Source organism: Passer montanus, unplaced genomic scaffold (assembly GCF_014805655.1).
Source record: "Passer montanus isolate IOZ18808 unplaced genomic scaffold, ASM1480565v1 scaffold76, whole genome shotgun sequence".
Taxonomy (NCBI): Eukaryota; Metazoa; Chordata; class Aves; order Passeriformes; family Passeridae; genus Passer; species Passer montanus.
In genome coordinates this window covers 3,073,567-3,088,891 of record NW_024372813.1, presented here as the reverse complement: position 1 = coordinate 3,088,891, position 15,325 = coordinate 3,073,567, and the positions used below count along the sequence as shown (strand labels likewise).

General features: G+C 49.9%; 2 protein-coding genes across 2 annotated transcripts in view; one reads left to right on the top strand and one right to left on the bottom strand.

Moving 5' to 3' along the window:
- Window positions 1-131: 131 nt before the first annotated feature.
- Window positions 132-14,450, bottom strand: AIFM1 (apoptosis inducing factor mitochondria associated 1). Its single transcript, XM_039731079.1, has 17 exons — window positions 14,396-14,450; window positions 14,055-14,197; window positions 11,225-11,318; window positions 10,630-10,659; window positions 10,078-10,190; window positions 9,854-9,984; window positions 9,206-9,296; window positions 8,408-8,492; window positions 7,590-7,666; window positions 7,191-7,299; window positions 6,446-6,553; window positions 5,535-5,623; window positions 5,314-5,454; window positions 4,478-4,620; window positions 2,122-2,246; window positions 1,434-1,630; window positions 132-343 (listed from the first exon to the last, which is right to left on the bottom strand). Exons 1-17 carry the CDS (start codon window positions 14,433-14,435, stop codon window positions 272-274), a joined length of 1,788 nt encoding a protein of 595 aa, XP_039587013.1. The 5' UTR covers window positions 14,436-14,450; the 3' UTR covers window positions 132-271.
- A 700-nt stretch (window positions 14,451-15,150) lies between these two features.
- Window positions 15,151-15,325, top strand: part of MARS2 (methionyl-tRNA synthetase 2, mitochondrial) — a 3,808-nt gene continuing 3,633 nt past the window's right edge. Inside the window, exon 1 of the mRNA XM_039731098.1 lies at window positions 15,151-15,267. Within this exon, the coding sequence (XP_039587032.1) occupies window positions 15,151-15,267 (117 nt within the window). The remainder of the gene's footprint in view (window positions 15,268-15,325) is intronic.

The window sequence follows — 15,325 nt, the reverse complement described above, 5'->3', positions numbered from 1 at the left end:
TTCCCCAGTGGGAATTCCTGCAAGGAAAGAGGGAGTTCTCCAAGGCTCACACAAGGGAAAAGTGACCCCAGTGGGGCAGCATGCTCCCCTTTCCTCACCAGCCAGGCAGTGGTGCAGGAAGGAGCAGGTGACTAGAACAATCTGACTTTATTGGTGCAAACACTGGGCTTGGGTGAGTGGAATATTCCCAAGTGCTCCCAGGAAGCTGCCCAAGGTGCAGGGGTGCACACAGCCAGCAGCCCACTTCCTCCAGATGTTCCTGCTGTGGAGTTCAGTCTTCGTGGATGTTGAAGAGCTTTGCTACTTCATTGAGGTCCTCGTGCTCCTCCCCGTCTTTGATGATCTGGAAGATGGAGAACACATTAAATCCTGCACATCCTCTAGAGAGCCAGTGCTGCAGGACTGTCACAGCCAATGCCAGGAACTCCTTGGATCCTCTCTGAAGCACCAGACTGAGACAGCCATAACACAACAGCACTTTCTACACTCTAATTCACATGGGAGTCTTAAATGTACCATCACCCGCCTACAGGAACAGCAGGAAAACCAACCTCCTGTCCCTGTGGGATTTGTTTCTGGGTTTCCCTTTACAGCCAGGGAGAACAAGTGTTTTGAAAAGTGATTCAGCTCGGCAAAGGTGAGCCTGGCCCTGACTTGGAGCCAGGATACCTGACTTGAACCTCCAACTTTTAGACAAGATGAAGACACCACAGATTTAGGATAAGGATTGCTAAGGGAGGGAGGGAGGAAGGAAAGGAGGAAGGAAGGCAGGATCTCCCACGGGGATGGCAGAAGCTACATGTTTCAACTGCATCTTCAGATTAGATATCAACAATAGTTGATCTAATCTGAAGATGAATAGTTTGTCTTGGGACAGATCACCCGAGGGTAGTGTGGGATCACTCCCACAATTCAAACAACCAAAATTCTTCAAAGGTGTTAAAACCTGACCTGGGTCTGGCTTAGGTGAGCTGAGAGGTCTGGGCCATGGGGGTGGGAACACACTGAGCCTCTGCTCAGGGCTGCTCTAGCCCTGCCATGGTGGCTGTTTCTGGGATGGTGATATTTGAGACTTTTTCAGATGCTTGGACATGGGACAAAGCAGCACAAAAATGGGACACTTCACTCCTGTGCCATCATTGTGACTCCAGCCTGTACTACAGACCTGGAATTTCAGCCATGCCAAGGCAAGGCTTGGAGCACACACCTGATTTGAGTTATTTGTGTAAAAAATTTACAAACATACGAAAAAGCACAGGGACAGTTCCCCTAATTCACTCAGAACAGTGTTCCCATTGGATGTTGCCCAGCTCTGCACCAGACAGAGCATCTGCCTTTATTTATCCTCACTTTGAATTGACAGATTGATTTTTCCACAAGAAAAGCCCTGCTCTAACAAACCCCGCTGTCCATCATCCTCGCCCTGCACTGACCTTCCGAGCAATGGGCATCCTGTTGAAGATGTTCCACAACACAATTCCCACCACGACTTTATCCCTGAGGTAGAAAATGACACCTTTGCCGTAATCTTCTCCTTGCTTTGGGACTTGAGGCATTGGTGAAGAGCTTTGAGAGATCTGAACTTCTGAGGCTTCCGCTTCTGTTTCACTCTCAGATCGAATTCCAGTCCCTAAGGTAGAAATAGGAGGAGTCACACACCCAGTGCAGGACATGTGATGATGGGAGCAGACTCAACAGCATGTTCTGCAGGAGTGTGAGGTGTTTCCCTTTGAGTTGTGTTCCCCAAAAGTTACGTTTCATTAACACAAGGATAAAACAATCCAAGCATGGAGCATAACATCAACAATCCCCAATGCAAAGAAGAGCACAGTCTGCTTCCTCCAGGCAGTGGATACAAGATAAATATGCCTGGATCCAGAGTCTCTGTGGTCCCAAATGGATCACTTCATTGCCAAGGAGGAGATCAAACTCCCTAAGAAAGTCTGCATGGCAGTAGACGTGTTCCGTGATACCTTCTTGGAAGAATGTTTTAATCACATTTTAATGTAAAAGCCAGCCTTTACAAACGAGACAGCAGACTGCTGTTTCCTTGTGCTCTCAAAGGTCAGGGTGACTCTGTGGTCCCCACACCAGCATGTGCAGGAGCTCCCCAGTCCCTACCTGACTGTTCTGTTGCACTTTTTGGCGTGTCCTTCGCTGTCGCCTTGGCAAATACTCCCACTGTGGGCAAACTGCTGTCCACAAGGCCAATGGCTTCATACCCCACGTTGGGGCCCAGATCACTCCTAGGAATGAAGTGGGAATGAAGTAATTTGTAGCAGAGACAAATCCAAGGCAGTTCCATCCATCCATCCATGCTCCACTCCTTACTCCAGCATGGCATGGGCAGTGCTGGACACTGACACACTGACTGAGACACAGAGCCTCCTCTGCACACACAGGTGGAACAAGGAGTCAAGACATGACAAGCCCAAGGCCATGAGCTTCAGAAAAACTAGTTCAGTGGCCAAAACTTTGAAATCCTTCAGGCCTGCTCCCTGACAGGCAGCTGGAGGATTCCCAGCTTCTGGCAGTGCCGTTATCCACACCAGGCTTGGCAGCATGGACAATCATTCAGTGAATATTTTTGAGAGCATTTAGAAAAGTCTAAAGGGAAGAAACCTTGCCCTAACCTTCTTGAACTGGGCACCTGGGTCTGAACTGCGGTGGTGATAGCAGATAAAGCAATTGTGGTTTGGGACTCGTAAGTAGCAGGTATCTGAAGTGTTTCCCAGGGTGCTGAGGAAACAGGTGCATCACAAACCATGAATCTATGTACAACACGACCTCCCCGACCAGAATCCTCCAGCACAGACTGGGGCGACTGCAAGGAGCACCAGTAACATGGCAGCTGTGATCAGCTGGAGCTCAGGCTGGGCACCTGGGTCTGAACTGGGGTGGTGATAGTAGATAAAGCAACTGTGGTTTGGGACTCGTAAGTAGCAGGTATCTGAAGTGTTTCCCAGGGTGCTGAGGAAACAGGTGCATCACAAACCATGAATCTATGTACAACACAACCTCCCCGACCAGAATCCTCCTGTGATCAGCTGGAGCTCAGGAGGGATCATGGAGTGATTTGGGTTGGAAGGGACCTTAAAACCCATGTCATTCCACTCTTCTGCCATGGGCAGGGACACCTTCCACTATCCCAGATTGCTGCAAGCCCTGTCCAGCCTGGCCTAGGACACTTCCAGGGATGCAGGGGCAGCCACAGATTCTCTGGGCACCTCTCTGTGCCAGGGTCTCATTACGCTCAGAGGGAAGGGTTTCTTCCATGTATTGAACCTAAATTTCCCCTGTCAGTTCAGAGCCTCTCCCCCGTGTCCTGAGGGAGGGACTGGAAAGGGACTCCAGTCCCTCTCCAGCTTCCTTGTAGCCCCTTCAGACACTGGAAGATGCTGTGAGGTCTCCACACAACCTTCCCTCCAAGAGGATCAGGATCCTGAGCACGCTGACAAAATGCATGAGGAATTCCTGTAATTTCCCAGGTTTTCAGCACGGGGGAAGGAAGTGTCACTCTTCGAGGGCTGGCATAGTGTGACACCTGCCAGCAAACACGGGGCTGCATCTCACAGCCCTCCTTCACCTGCATCTGGTCATGGCTGAGAGCATCCCAGGGGAAAGCACCCCTGGGAAATGCCTGTCTCTGTCTTTAACTGCACTTGATGACCTCTGAAGTTTCTCCCAACCTCAAGGATTCTGTGGCTCTATGTTTCTTGTTTAGAAATGAAGTGAGAAATGCTCTGGACCCTGAATCCAGGCAGGACAGACCAAGAGTTCAGGTAAGTGACAGCAAATGATAAATAACTATTTCTGTAGGGATTTCCCTGAAAAAACTAAAACTTTTACCCACATTTGAAATCTTGTCAATAAACAGGATTTGGGATTTTTAATTGGTCTGAACTAACAGCCTTTTGGATTTTAATTTTTTGTGGGGCTTTTGTTTTGTTTCATTTTTCTGTTCTCATTTTGTTTTAAAAAGAACTTCAGGAAAATATAGCCAAATTTCCCACTTTCCCGATACCTCTCTCTGGAAAACAACTTTTCAGGTACACCTGGATGCAGCAATGCTTTGCCACTAAAACATCAGTTCAACGAAGCACAACAGTCAGACCCACAGACTGGGCTGGGGAATTTCAGATGATCTTAACAGAAAAGCTGCTGCTAAACTCAACCAGTAAATCAGTCTGCTCTGAGGAAAGGGCTGTTCTGTATTGCTCCTTGCTCTGTGGAACGGGAGTTGTTCAGGGAGAAACTGGGATCTGCAGGAAGGGAAAGCACTTGAGGGAGGTGAGGGCAGAGCAGCAAATGCTCAAACACCTCCCCCACCCTGAGCTTTAGGAACATGAAGCTGTACAAGGTGTTTGCTGAGGTGGTTTCACTCCCCTTGGGAAACAGACACTTCTCAAGGTGTATCTTGTCCAAGCTCCTGCAACGTGGCCACCCAAGGAACCCCCAAAGAGGAAAGGACTGTTACCAGAACATGGACTGGTGCCAGTAGGGCTTTGCAGCTCCTGTCATGTTTTCTCCAGCCAGTCTCCCGCTCACCACAGCATGATCATGGTGCTCCACACGCCTGCGGCCCAGTTTGATGTCGTAAAAGCAGGCAGCATCCCCTGCCTTGGAGAGAACCACCCCGTGAGCAGCGCGACAGGGAAAGCTTCCACCAGTGCCCAAACAAAAAACATCAGGAAGAGAACAAGTGGAACAAGGAACTGAGTTTTTCTGACAAACCCCAAACACCACCACTACCTCATCCCACTCCCTGGACTACACAAATCCCAGTTTCTCAGCATTTTCCCCCGATCTTGGGAAAAATAATGCAGCATGAGGTACGTTTTCCAGAGGAATCAAAGTATCAACGCCCACCAAGGAACTCTTATGCAAGCAAGTGATCCACGCTATCTTTAGGTTACCCCAACTCCTCTTACACAGCATAAATATTCCAAACTTGCCGTGGTTACCACGGCAACGAGGTGGCTGCAGCGCCTGACCAGGCTCTGGGCCTGCGCTACAACTGCTCTCCTTACTCGCTCCTCTTCACCTCTTCCTGTCACTCTGTGTGTCCCACTACAGCAGCAGCAGCTCTGGGAAGCTGTGCCTACACTCACCATCCAGATGTTGTGGGAAGCTGTGCCCACACTCACCATCCAGATGTGGGAAGCTGTGCCCACACTCACCATCCAGATGTTGCGGGAGGCTGTGCCCACACTCACCACCCAGATGTTGTGGGTGTGCCCACACTCACCACCAAGATGTGGGAGGCTGTGCCCATGCTCACCACCCAGATGCAGTGGGTGTGCCCACACTCACCACCCAGATGTTGGAGCGTGCCTGCAGCTCTGCGTTCACCCGGAACCCCCCAAAGTCCGAGTCCACCTCCAGCCCTGCTGACTTGGCCAGTTCCACATTGGGCTCCAGCCCCACTGCGGCCACGATGTGATCTGTCTCCACCTGTTTGGGAATGCATATTTAGGATGTTAATTCCCTGTGTGCTCCTCCAAACGTGACCCTCTCCCTGCTTTCGCATTTACCTTCCGGCCGTCCTTCAGTTTAATCACCAGCCGGTTGCCGGAGACAGAGACGGATTTGACCACAGCATTAGGCAGGACATTGACCCCCTCTGGAAATGAGCACAGGACACCTCACTGCCTGCTCAAGACTGGGCACATCCCACCTGCAGCAGGTGGTTGGTGCAGACAGATGCCGGGTGAGGAACCAAGACAGAGCCCACTCGAGCTTTGCTGCATGTGCTAGTGCAGCTCCGGAGGAAGCACGAGGAGAAAGCTAGATAAAAAGTCTGAAAGCTGCTTAAAAGACAATCCAAAGTACATCTCATGTGATGATAAAGCCACATCCAAAAGAATTCCCTAGAACACGTGTTCAGGAACTAAGGACACTCAATTACCTATTGCTGTGCCATAGCCAGACCCAGAGGTCCAACAACGCAGCTTCCAAAAAAAAGTAACTCAGACCTGTGGGTTATCAGACCCTGCAATCCACACCCCAGTGACACTCCTCCTCCCTCTCTCCCTCTCCACTTCCCAATGCACAGGATTATTTTGCACTTTATGCATCAAATGGAAAAAGGTGTCTTGGATCTTACTGACTTTATCAGCTGAACACTACAGCACCTGGCCTGACCCAGGTGACCCAGGTGTGTGCATAGACACAGAGATCATTCCAGGAAAACAGCCACAGGGAAGGAAAGCCTCACTGACACCAGCAAGCCTGCTTGCTCAGCCTCCCCAGAGGAACTGCCAAGAAGCTCAGGATTCATGGCAGCTTTGTGCTGCCCAAGCTGCCTGAACTGCAACTTCTGTGCTGCACCCAGGCCAATTTGCAGGGCCCAGCCCTCCCAAGGCTCCAGGGACAGAAAGGAGCTGGATGTCCCCAGAAGCAGCGGCCTGGTAGCAACCACCCTAAACCCGCTCAGCAGCTTCACCTCTTCTGACTTTCTCCGTGGTCCAGTTGCTCAGGTATTCAGGCAGGACTTTGCCCATGTTGCCATTCTCTGGAAACAGCTGGATCACCTCCAGACCTCGGGTTCGTGCTGGAAGGAAAGCATGGAGCAGCAAGATGAAGAGCAGCAGCAGATGTTGGAACACACACACACTTTACTTTACACAAGGAGCTTGACAGAAGTTTCCAAATCTGGGAGTTCTGACTCCCAAAGAGTCACAAAGTGACTGACTACTGTTTCACATATACCTGCAAAGTCTAGATAACAGACTTTTAGGGAAAACACTCGGTATTTTGGCAAAATCCTTAAAAAATTACCATAAAGGCCCTATGCACACACTGACAGAATCCAGCTGCTCACCACCTCTTTGAAATCACAGAATTATGGACTGCTTTGGGTTGGAAGAGACCTTAAAGATCATCCAGTTCCAACCCCAAAATTATAGTTTGAGGGTGGCATTGAGCACAGAGAACAAGTGTAACTTTTCAGAGGGTGGAATGACTTTGCAGCTCACACTGGCCTGCAGAGCTCGCACCTCTGTGGTCAGAGGCTGCTAATGAGGGTGAGACTGGGAAAACCTTGGCCACACAGGCAACAAAGCACTCGTGTGTTGTTTCCTTTAGGCAAACACAGTCTGTGCAAAAACTGAGCAGCTGGGGACTGAAAAGAAGTTTCTAATATGAGGCTGCTGCCACTCAGTGCCTGTCACAGCTGGGGACACGCTCACCTCTCCTTCCCAGAGCACAGGCCAACTCGCTGCCGAGGAAACCACCACCAATAATTGTGATGGACTTGACTTCCCTGGAAATCTTCTCCAGCCTTCGGAAGTCCTCGATCTGAAAGAAAATTTACCCCATTTCTAATCCCCTCTAACAGGAATGGCAGCATTGCTCATATTCAATGGCTTTCATTCACTTTGGAAGGTGCAGCAAAGTCACACAGGATGGAAAATTAAAAAAAAATACGTAAACCCCATAATCCCACATACTGTTAATCATCTGAGGGAAGCATACGAGCCAAGGCACGACCATCCCAACTCAAAGCAGAAGAGTTTAAAAACTGAAAAGAGTGGTAAATGGCTCTGATTTATTCAGCCTCACAGGGGCTGGCAGCACCTGGAGGTTACCTTTCGGAACAGGGTCAGCCTTTTCTGCACATCCTTTCCTGCTCTTTCGATGGCAGGCAGGTTCCTTGGGGATCCCCCTGCACACAACAAGGAGAGGAGACTAGTGACACCACAGCCATGGCACTGGATATCCAGACAGTGCAAAGCTCTCTCAGATATCAGTTGTGCTTCCCAAACTGTTCCAGCATGGGAATATCCCAGTATCTCTTCTCTTTTGCTGCCTGAATGTCCCAGAAAATCTGATGATGCACGGCAGGTGAAAAATGCATCATGGCTGTCTGCACAACTGTCCTTCATGTGACTGTTCAGCATCATGTTTGACACTGCAGACTTGTTCTCAAATAGAACCAAAGAATCATGGAACGGTTTGGGTTGGAAGGAACCTTAAAGCTGATCCGTTCTACCCCCTGCCATGGGCAGGGACACCTTCCACTATCCCAGGTTGCTCCAAGCACTGTCCAGCCTGGCCTTGGACACTTCCCAGGGATCCAGGGGCAGCCACATTTTTTCTGGGCAACCTGTGCCCAGGAAGAATTCCTTCCCAGTATCCCACCTAACCTTGCCCTCTGGCATTCCCCATTGTCCTGTCACTCCAGACCCTTGTCCAAATTCCGTCTCCAGCTCTCTCGGAGCCCCTTTAGGCACTGGCAGGCTCAAAGATCTCCCAAAAGCCTTCTCTTTTCCAGGCTGGACTCCCCCAGCTCTCCCAGCTTGACTCCACAGGGGAGGTACTCTAGAGAATTTATCTCTAGCTAAATGTCACTGAAATAAAAAGCCTGGCACAAGACCAGGAACAAGAGAAAAAACACAGCACTTACCAGTAGCAATGAGACATTTGTCGTAGGATATCTGGGTCCCATCATCAAGCTTCACTGTGTTCCCTCTGACATCCATGTGCACAACCTGCAAGATGAACCCAGCTGAGCTCAAGCTCTTCACTTCATGGACTACTGAGCAGAGTTACAAACTTGGAATTAACATTCTCCCACCTTTAGGTTTAGGGTGGGGGCAGGAGTGGGGAAGTGAGGGACTGGAAGTGGGAATTGAGACAACTTCTTTGGGAGTCACTGTAACTCAGGTTGATCTTCCCAAGGTCTGAGTGTGAAATGGGCTCAGACACAGCACATCTCAGCAGGAAGAGGAATCACGGACATTTATTATAGCAACATACAAACAACCAAGGATAGAAATATTTTAGAAGGTTCACCACAAATTTTTCCACCTTCCTGCTGCTTCAGCACAGTGCTCCTGCTCACCTTATCACCCACTACCTTGATCTCTGTGCTCTCCTCACCTCACCTTCCAGCCCACACAGCCCAGTTCCCACTTGTCACACCCTGTATCTAAGGTCTACATATTTTTGTCCCATGCCCAGACTCCAAATGTATCCTTCTCTCTTCCTCATCATCTTCCCTCAGCTCACTCCTATTTCTATTGGCTTCTCCCACTTTCAAACTTCATTTCAGATTAGCATAATCTCTGTTCCATCACATTTTTCCCAAACTTATCCAAATTCCCCTTCCGAGCCAACTCCCCCTCCAACTCCAGTGGTTCAGTACCAGCTTAGAGCAGAGGTTCTGTTCAGGAAGAGGAACAACAGTCAGTGCTGTACCTACCTTCTTGCCAGGCAGAACTGCCACCCCACCATTTTCCACAGAAGGCAGGTCCTCGACAGGCACGTAGAAAGATGGCGGCTGGAAATAGATACTGAGAAAAGCTCCGTTATCAAACAGGTTCCCCTTGCTCTGGGATACCAGAAATCCAGCTGTTCAGCAACTCCAACGAGACAAAGACAGCTCTGTGCATCCATAACAAGCTCCACAATTATTTATCTATTTTTAAGAATTAGGGTCTTCACACTGTTAAGTTGTAGGGTTTGGATCACGGAAGCATAGAATTGGTCAGGCTGGAAAAGACCATAAAGTCCAACCACCAAGCAAGGCTTAATCACAGAAGCTGCAAAAATCAAGTGTGTCCCTGGACCTCGGCTCTAACTTGTGGAGCTTCACCTTTATTAAGTTAATTCCCAGGATTCCTGCCCACAGAGGGACATATCTAAAGGGAATCACAGCAAAGCTCAAGAGCTACTGAGTACTGAGCAAGCTCTGGTGGGAAGCAGAATTCCTCAACCCCTGCTAGCACCAACACACACTTCCCTACCTTCAGTGCTCCACTGGCTGGTGGTTCTCTCCCAAGAACAGTTTGGTCATTGTCACCTTGTCACTAACCACTTCCTGTGCCCTGTCACCTGCAGTGCCACGTACCTCCTCTCCTTGCCGTTCCACTGCTTGAAGCGCAACGTCTCCGTCACGTTGGGATCATCGGAAAACCACAGTTCTTTGGAAAGGGGTGGACGCATGTAGGGCAGGGCAGGATCTTCAGACACAATCAGCACCTTTAATTGGCCAGGAAACACATCAGCTGCAGCGAGAGCAGGCAAATGGGAGCGCACACAGAGCAGGGCAGGACGGAGCAGGACAGCTCTTACCCGCGCGCCGGGGTCGCGGGCCCGGATGGATCTGGCAGCAGCGAAAGCAGCAGTTCCTCCCCCAATGAGCAGGAAGGGGACGTGGGATGGGACCTTGGGATGAGTGCCTGGAGCTGCAGGTGACAGATGGGACAACTTACTGCAAATACAGGCACATGGCCCAGCCCCAGGGCATAGAGTATGTCACCAGGGGCCTTCCACATCCAGACTTCCTTTGGAAATTGTCCTCCTTCTGTCCCAGTACCCTTCCCAAGAACCCTGCTGCTACTTCCCCCAAAGCCGCTCCCTGCAGGAATCAGTCAGATTTCAGCAAACTGGTTTTTCAAAGCAAGCCCGAAAGTCTGCACTGGCCAACCAATGAGCAGTTTATAAGAAATGGAAGTTCCCCAAAAGGCCAAGGCACATTTTTTGGTAATTTTGTTCAAGGAGACAACTTTTGAGTTGGCTGCAGAAGGCACCTCCTCCCACAGGCAAGTACTGTTGCTGAGAAACATGCAGTTAATCCGTGGGCAGGGACAAACCAGGCAGTTAAGTATTGGCACCAGAACTCACCTGCTGTGCCCTGAGGAGCTGCACCTGCACCTGAAAGGGAAGAAAGACATGTCTTAAATCAGCGAAGCACAGGCTGTAGTTTGAGAGCTGCAGTTCAGGGCTCACTCCAGAATGAACAGGCTCTCCTCCAACGAGGGAATCACTGTCCTTGCCAGACTATGCAAAGGTAAAAGCCAGAAGCAGGGCTCACTTTTTTCTCTTTTTACCACCAAAGGAGTAAATGACAGAAATGAGCCCCAGGAGACATCCTACTTCATCCACAGGATGGTCTGTAAAACAGCCTCTTCTGGGTCATGGAGCCAGCACTGTCTTCTGTGCTGGGAAGTCATAGAACAACAGAATCCCAGAATGGGTTGGGTTGGGAGAGATGTCAAAGCTCATCCAGTTCCACCTTCCTGCCATGGGCAGGGACACCTTCCACTAGACCAGGTTTCTTCCAAGCTCTGTCCAACCTGGCCTTGAATGTCACACACCGAAAGGTGCAATCCTACAAAGGCACATCTGTGATTCCAGAGAGGCTCTATTCTGTTTGTTTAGGAGGCCTCAGGCTCATGAAGAACAGAGGCAACCCCTGACCTGGCAGGCTGGTACCCACCTGAGGCAGAGGACTCCTGGTCTTGGGATTGCCTGGTTATCCTGGCGAGCCGGCTGGCGTATCGCTCTTTGCTCTCCTGTATTGCTTTGTACGCCTGCAGACACACAGGAAATATTTACCTAGTACACCTTACAACACCAAGGCACCATCCTGCTGCTGCCCCTGACAGGCTTCTGTGCACCCCACATGCTGGAAAAGCCAGTGACAACATGTGGGGCAAAATAAACCTCCCTAGACAAGGTGCCCATTGAGAAAGTGCTCAGAAAATGACCTGCTCCACCAGGTGTGGTGAGCCTTGGATGTCTGGCTGCCTTCTAGAAGCAATGAACCTTCCTGCAGGAGTTTGGCTGCACACCTGTTCTAAGGGGAACCAGCTCCACTGAAGGAAATGCAGCCAAAGCAGCCCCAAGGTGACATGCAAGCTGGGCCATGACACAACACAAGACTACAAAAAGGGAAGAAAAATCCAAAGAAAAAGCATCTCCCACCTTCCAAAGCCCAGAGCAGCTGGGCAGAGCCAACAACCTGACTGGCTTTCTCTAGGCATGGTGGTGGCAGGATGGCCCTGACATTAGCAGGGCCTTGAGCCACGGGAGCGGGGCTGCTCCAGGCACTGGCCCTTGGACGTGGAATCTCTTCCAGCTGAATGCTGACCTGTTCACTTGACTGTGAACCTCAGGATACAGGATAAGCAGAGCCTGCATGTACAATTTACTGGTACAGACGGGGGGGAACATCTCTTATATCATGTTAACGTACAAGAAAAACTGGGTTCTCCTGAACAGGAGCTGAAGACACTCCCAGGGAGTGCTGGGAGCAAGTCACAGTCCAGTATTTTTCCTCAAGGGTAAAAAAATTAAAGGGAAGCAAACCTTTCTTTGGGGCTAAACCCAGCCTTGCTAATAATCTCTATCATGTGCATGACATCAAATTTCATTTGCCAATCCTCACAAGTTGGTGTTTTATAGCAAATAGTTTTAAACAAGACTAAAGGAATTTAATGCCAGGCACAAAAAAAAAGAGCACAGGACAAAAGCCTGTCCAGGGAACTGGAGAAATGCCAGAAATATTAGAAAACAAGAATTTGTAAGTGTTTAGAATAATTAAGATAAAGGTATTTTAAAGCCTTTTGCTCAAAGACAGAAAAGCCAAAGTTAACAAACCACCTCTGCTTTTACAAGCAGAACAAGGAAGGTTTTAAGCAAGTCCAAAGGGCAGCATACAGCAAATTAAATCTGATCCTTTAGAAAAAAACATTACTATGCACAGGCAAAACATGAGACCAGGCCTTGAGGATAAATATTTCCAACGGGACAATGTCAAGTTCTTTCTAGTTAGAAGCAGCACGATACTTTGCCAGGACATGGGGTGACGTTTCAGTGCTCTTCCGTGAGGAAATCACCAAGCTGCACAAGTTTTCCTTCCTTCTCTTGAGCACACTTGTATTCAGGTATTATTTCCTTTTCTGCATGCAGCATTACTGATATAATGAGAAGCAGTGCTCTTCCGTGAGGAAATCACCAAGCTGCACAAGTTTTCCTTCCTTCCCTTGAGCACACTTACATTTCCTTTTCTGCATGCCAGCATTACTGATATAATGAGAAGTGCACTAATTAATAATTTGTGCCTTTACACAGTCACAAAGATTGTCAGTTTGAGTTTAGATTTACTTAATGTGGAAAGGTTCATTCTAAGGCAGGTTTCTCCACTAAGAACTGCACCATATGAGAATATTCAATTTGTAACCTTAAATTATTAGGCAATGTCCCTTGAAAATGAAGTACCTGAGGCCAGGGAGCACAAAGTGAAGTGCTACAGGGTGGGAGGTACAGACAGGTGCCCACCCTCCACCCTCCCACCCCACAAACACCTTTAGTGAAGCATCTTACATAAGCTCCTGTCCCTGCGACTGTTCCTCCCACTATTAAGTATAACAAGAGGTTGCTGCCAGCTTTGCCAGGAACACCTGAAGACGTCAGGGATCTAGAAGGGCATCTTAGCTGATGGCATTGCAAAACTGCAGGGGAAGACAGGCAATGGAAGAGAAGAGGGAAAGAGCTGAATGTTAGGAAGGATTCTTGATTAAACAGGTATTGGGAAAAGCAGAGTGTGCTTTGTAATTTCAGCTACCTTGTCTGCCAAAAAAAAAAAAAAACTCAAAAAAAAAACGGGCAGCAGGCCACAGGAAAGAATTATATTTAAAGGAAATAGGAAAATATTTTTCTTTCATGCATTGTTTTGAATTTTTTTTCCTCTTTCCCAGGAGCTTCCTTTGGAGAAAACTGGGATTTGGAACTTTTAGTGAATATGATCCTCCTAGAGAAAGAGCTTGGAAACAAAGATTTGTGTGGTGTTAACTTGGGATCTATCCACTCCCAGGCAATGCTGAAACTCTCTAGCTCTCTGGGAATGTCATTTATTCTTTCAGGCTGCAAACCTTTATCCTTTTTAAGTAGAACATAAATAGTCCCCAACTGGGGGTTGATTTGGTGTACTTACACAAATTAAACAAATCTTCTAAACTGAGATTTGGCAAGGAATTGTTTGTCCCATACAAGACAACAGACAGAGCTGTGGCTGGTCATAACAAAAAAAAAACCCAGGAGTGCCTTTAAGGTAAAGAAACCTAAAAGGTAACTGAAATTACAGTTAAAATCCATGTAATCATAAGAAGTTGCTTTCCATTTAGCTGCCCTTGGAGTTTTCTGAAGGAGGAAACAGAGATAAAGCTACAGAAATCAAAAGCTGAATTAAGAGAGCTGGAATACAGCAAATGCTCGACAGGAGAGATGGACTGCAGCTTCTTCCCAGGAACCACCTTTCTACTTACATAGGCACCTGCTCCTAAGGTGGACAAGCCCATAATAAGGACAAAAACCGAATTACTGCCCTTTTGCCCAGGCACGCCTGTGCTAGCCATTTGTCTGCTCAGCTGCAGGTCTGGGGGCACATTCCAGCGCTGCAACAACGTGCCTAAGGGACACAATTTATTGGAGAAACAACACAAAAACACTGTCAATACACAGGTAAGTCTGGAAATTTAGAGACTAAGTCAGTTCTGAACCCAAACAAATTCCTTGTTTGGAAAACCCAGCCCCACATCTGAGCGACTGCGGGGCATTATCCTGAGCCACAGCAGTGTGCTCCGGGCAGCTGTGGAGACCAAATTACCTGCAAGATCAAGGGGTAACTGAACTGATAGCAGGAGCATCTCTAGGCAGCTGCCTGCAGCTGGAGCCTCCAGCCTCTCTGGGCTGGGCGATCACAGAGATGTGTACTGGTGGTTCCAACACCTTCTCCAGGCCCCTTCTGTCCAAGGAGGCACCTGGCTCCAGCAAAAGCAGGAGCCAGGGCTGGGTGGACAGCAGGGATGGTGACACCGGCACCAAACTCCTTCTGCTCACACAGCTCATTCCACCGGGATAAACCACCAGCAAGTAACGGGGTTTTGCTGGCAAAAAGGGCATCTCCGGTGGAAATGAGCAGATGCAGGGGCAGGCACCTCCCGCCGAGCAAGCCGGGCGAGGAGCACCCGCGGCCGAGCCGCTGCACTGCGTTTTATTTCTCCCTCACCAAATCGCAGCCCGCTGCCGGCCCGGCTCACGCCCGAACGGAGCGATGGCGGGGACGGCTCCGAGCGCTGCTCCCGGCACGGCCGGGGCTCCGGGGAGAGGCTCGGGCTCAATCCCCGCCTCCACCTGTCCCCGCCCGCTGAGAGCAACACCCGCCTCACCGCTGCCTGAAGGCACTCATTTGTGACAAAAACCGCAGCAAAGGCAGCAGCACCCGAAAAGAGACCAAGGTCCCAGCCAGCTCCGGGTCACTCACGCTGTCCCAAACCCGTTCCCGAACCATCCGCACCCTCGCCGCCCGCGCCCCCTCCCGCAGCGCCCCGGGCACGGCCGTGCCCGCACCGATCCCGCGGGATGGCCGCCCGGCCCGGTGCCCTCCGCAAACCGCCCTTCTGGCCACGATCGGCCGCGGGCCTGTGCCGGCCCCGGGCCGCGTGCGGCACCGGCGAGGATCGCGCCCGGTGCCCCCCGGTACCCCCCGGTCCCGGCACTGACCCGCGTGGGCGCGTCCCCGCGGCGGGGGGCGCAG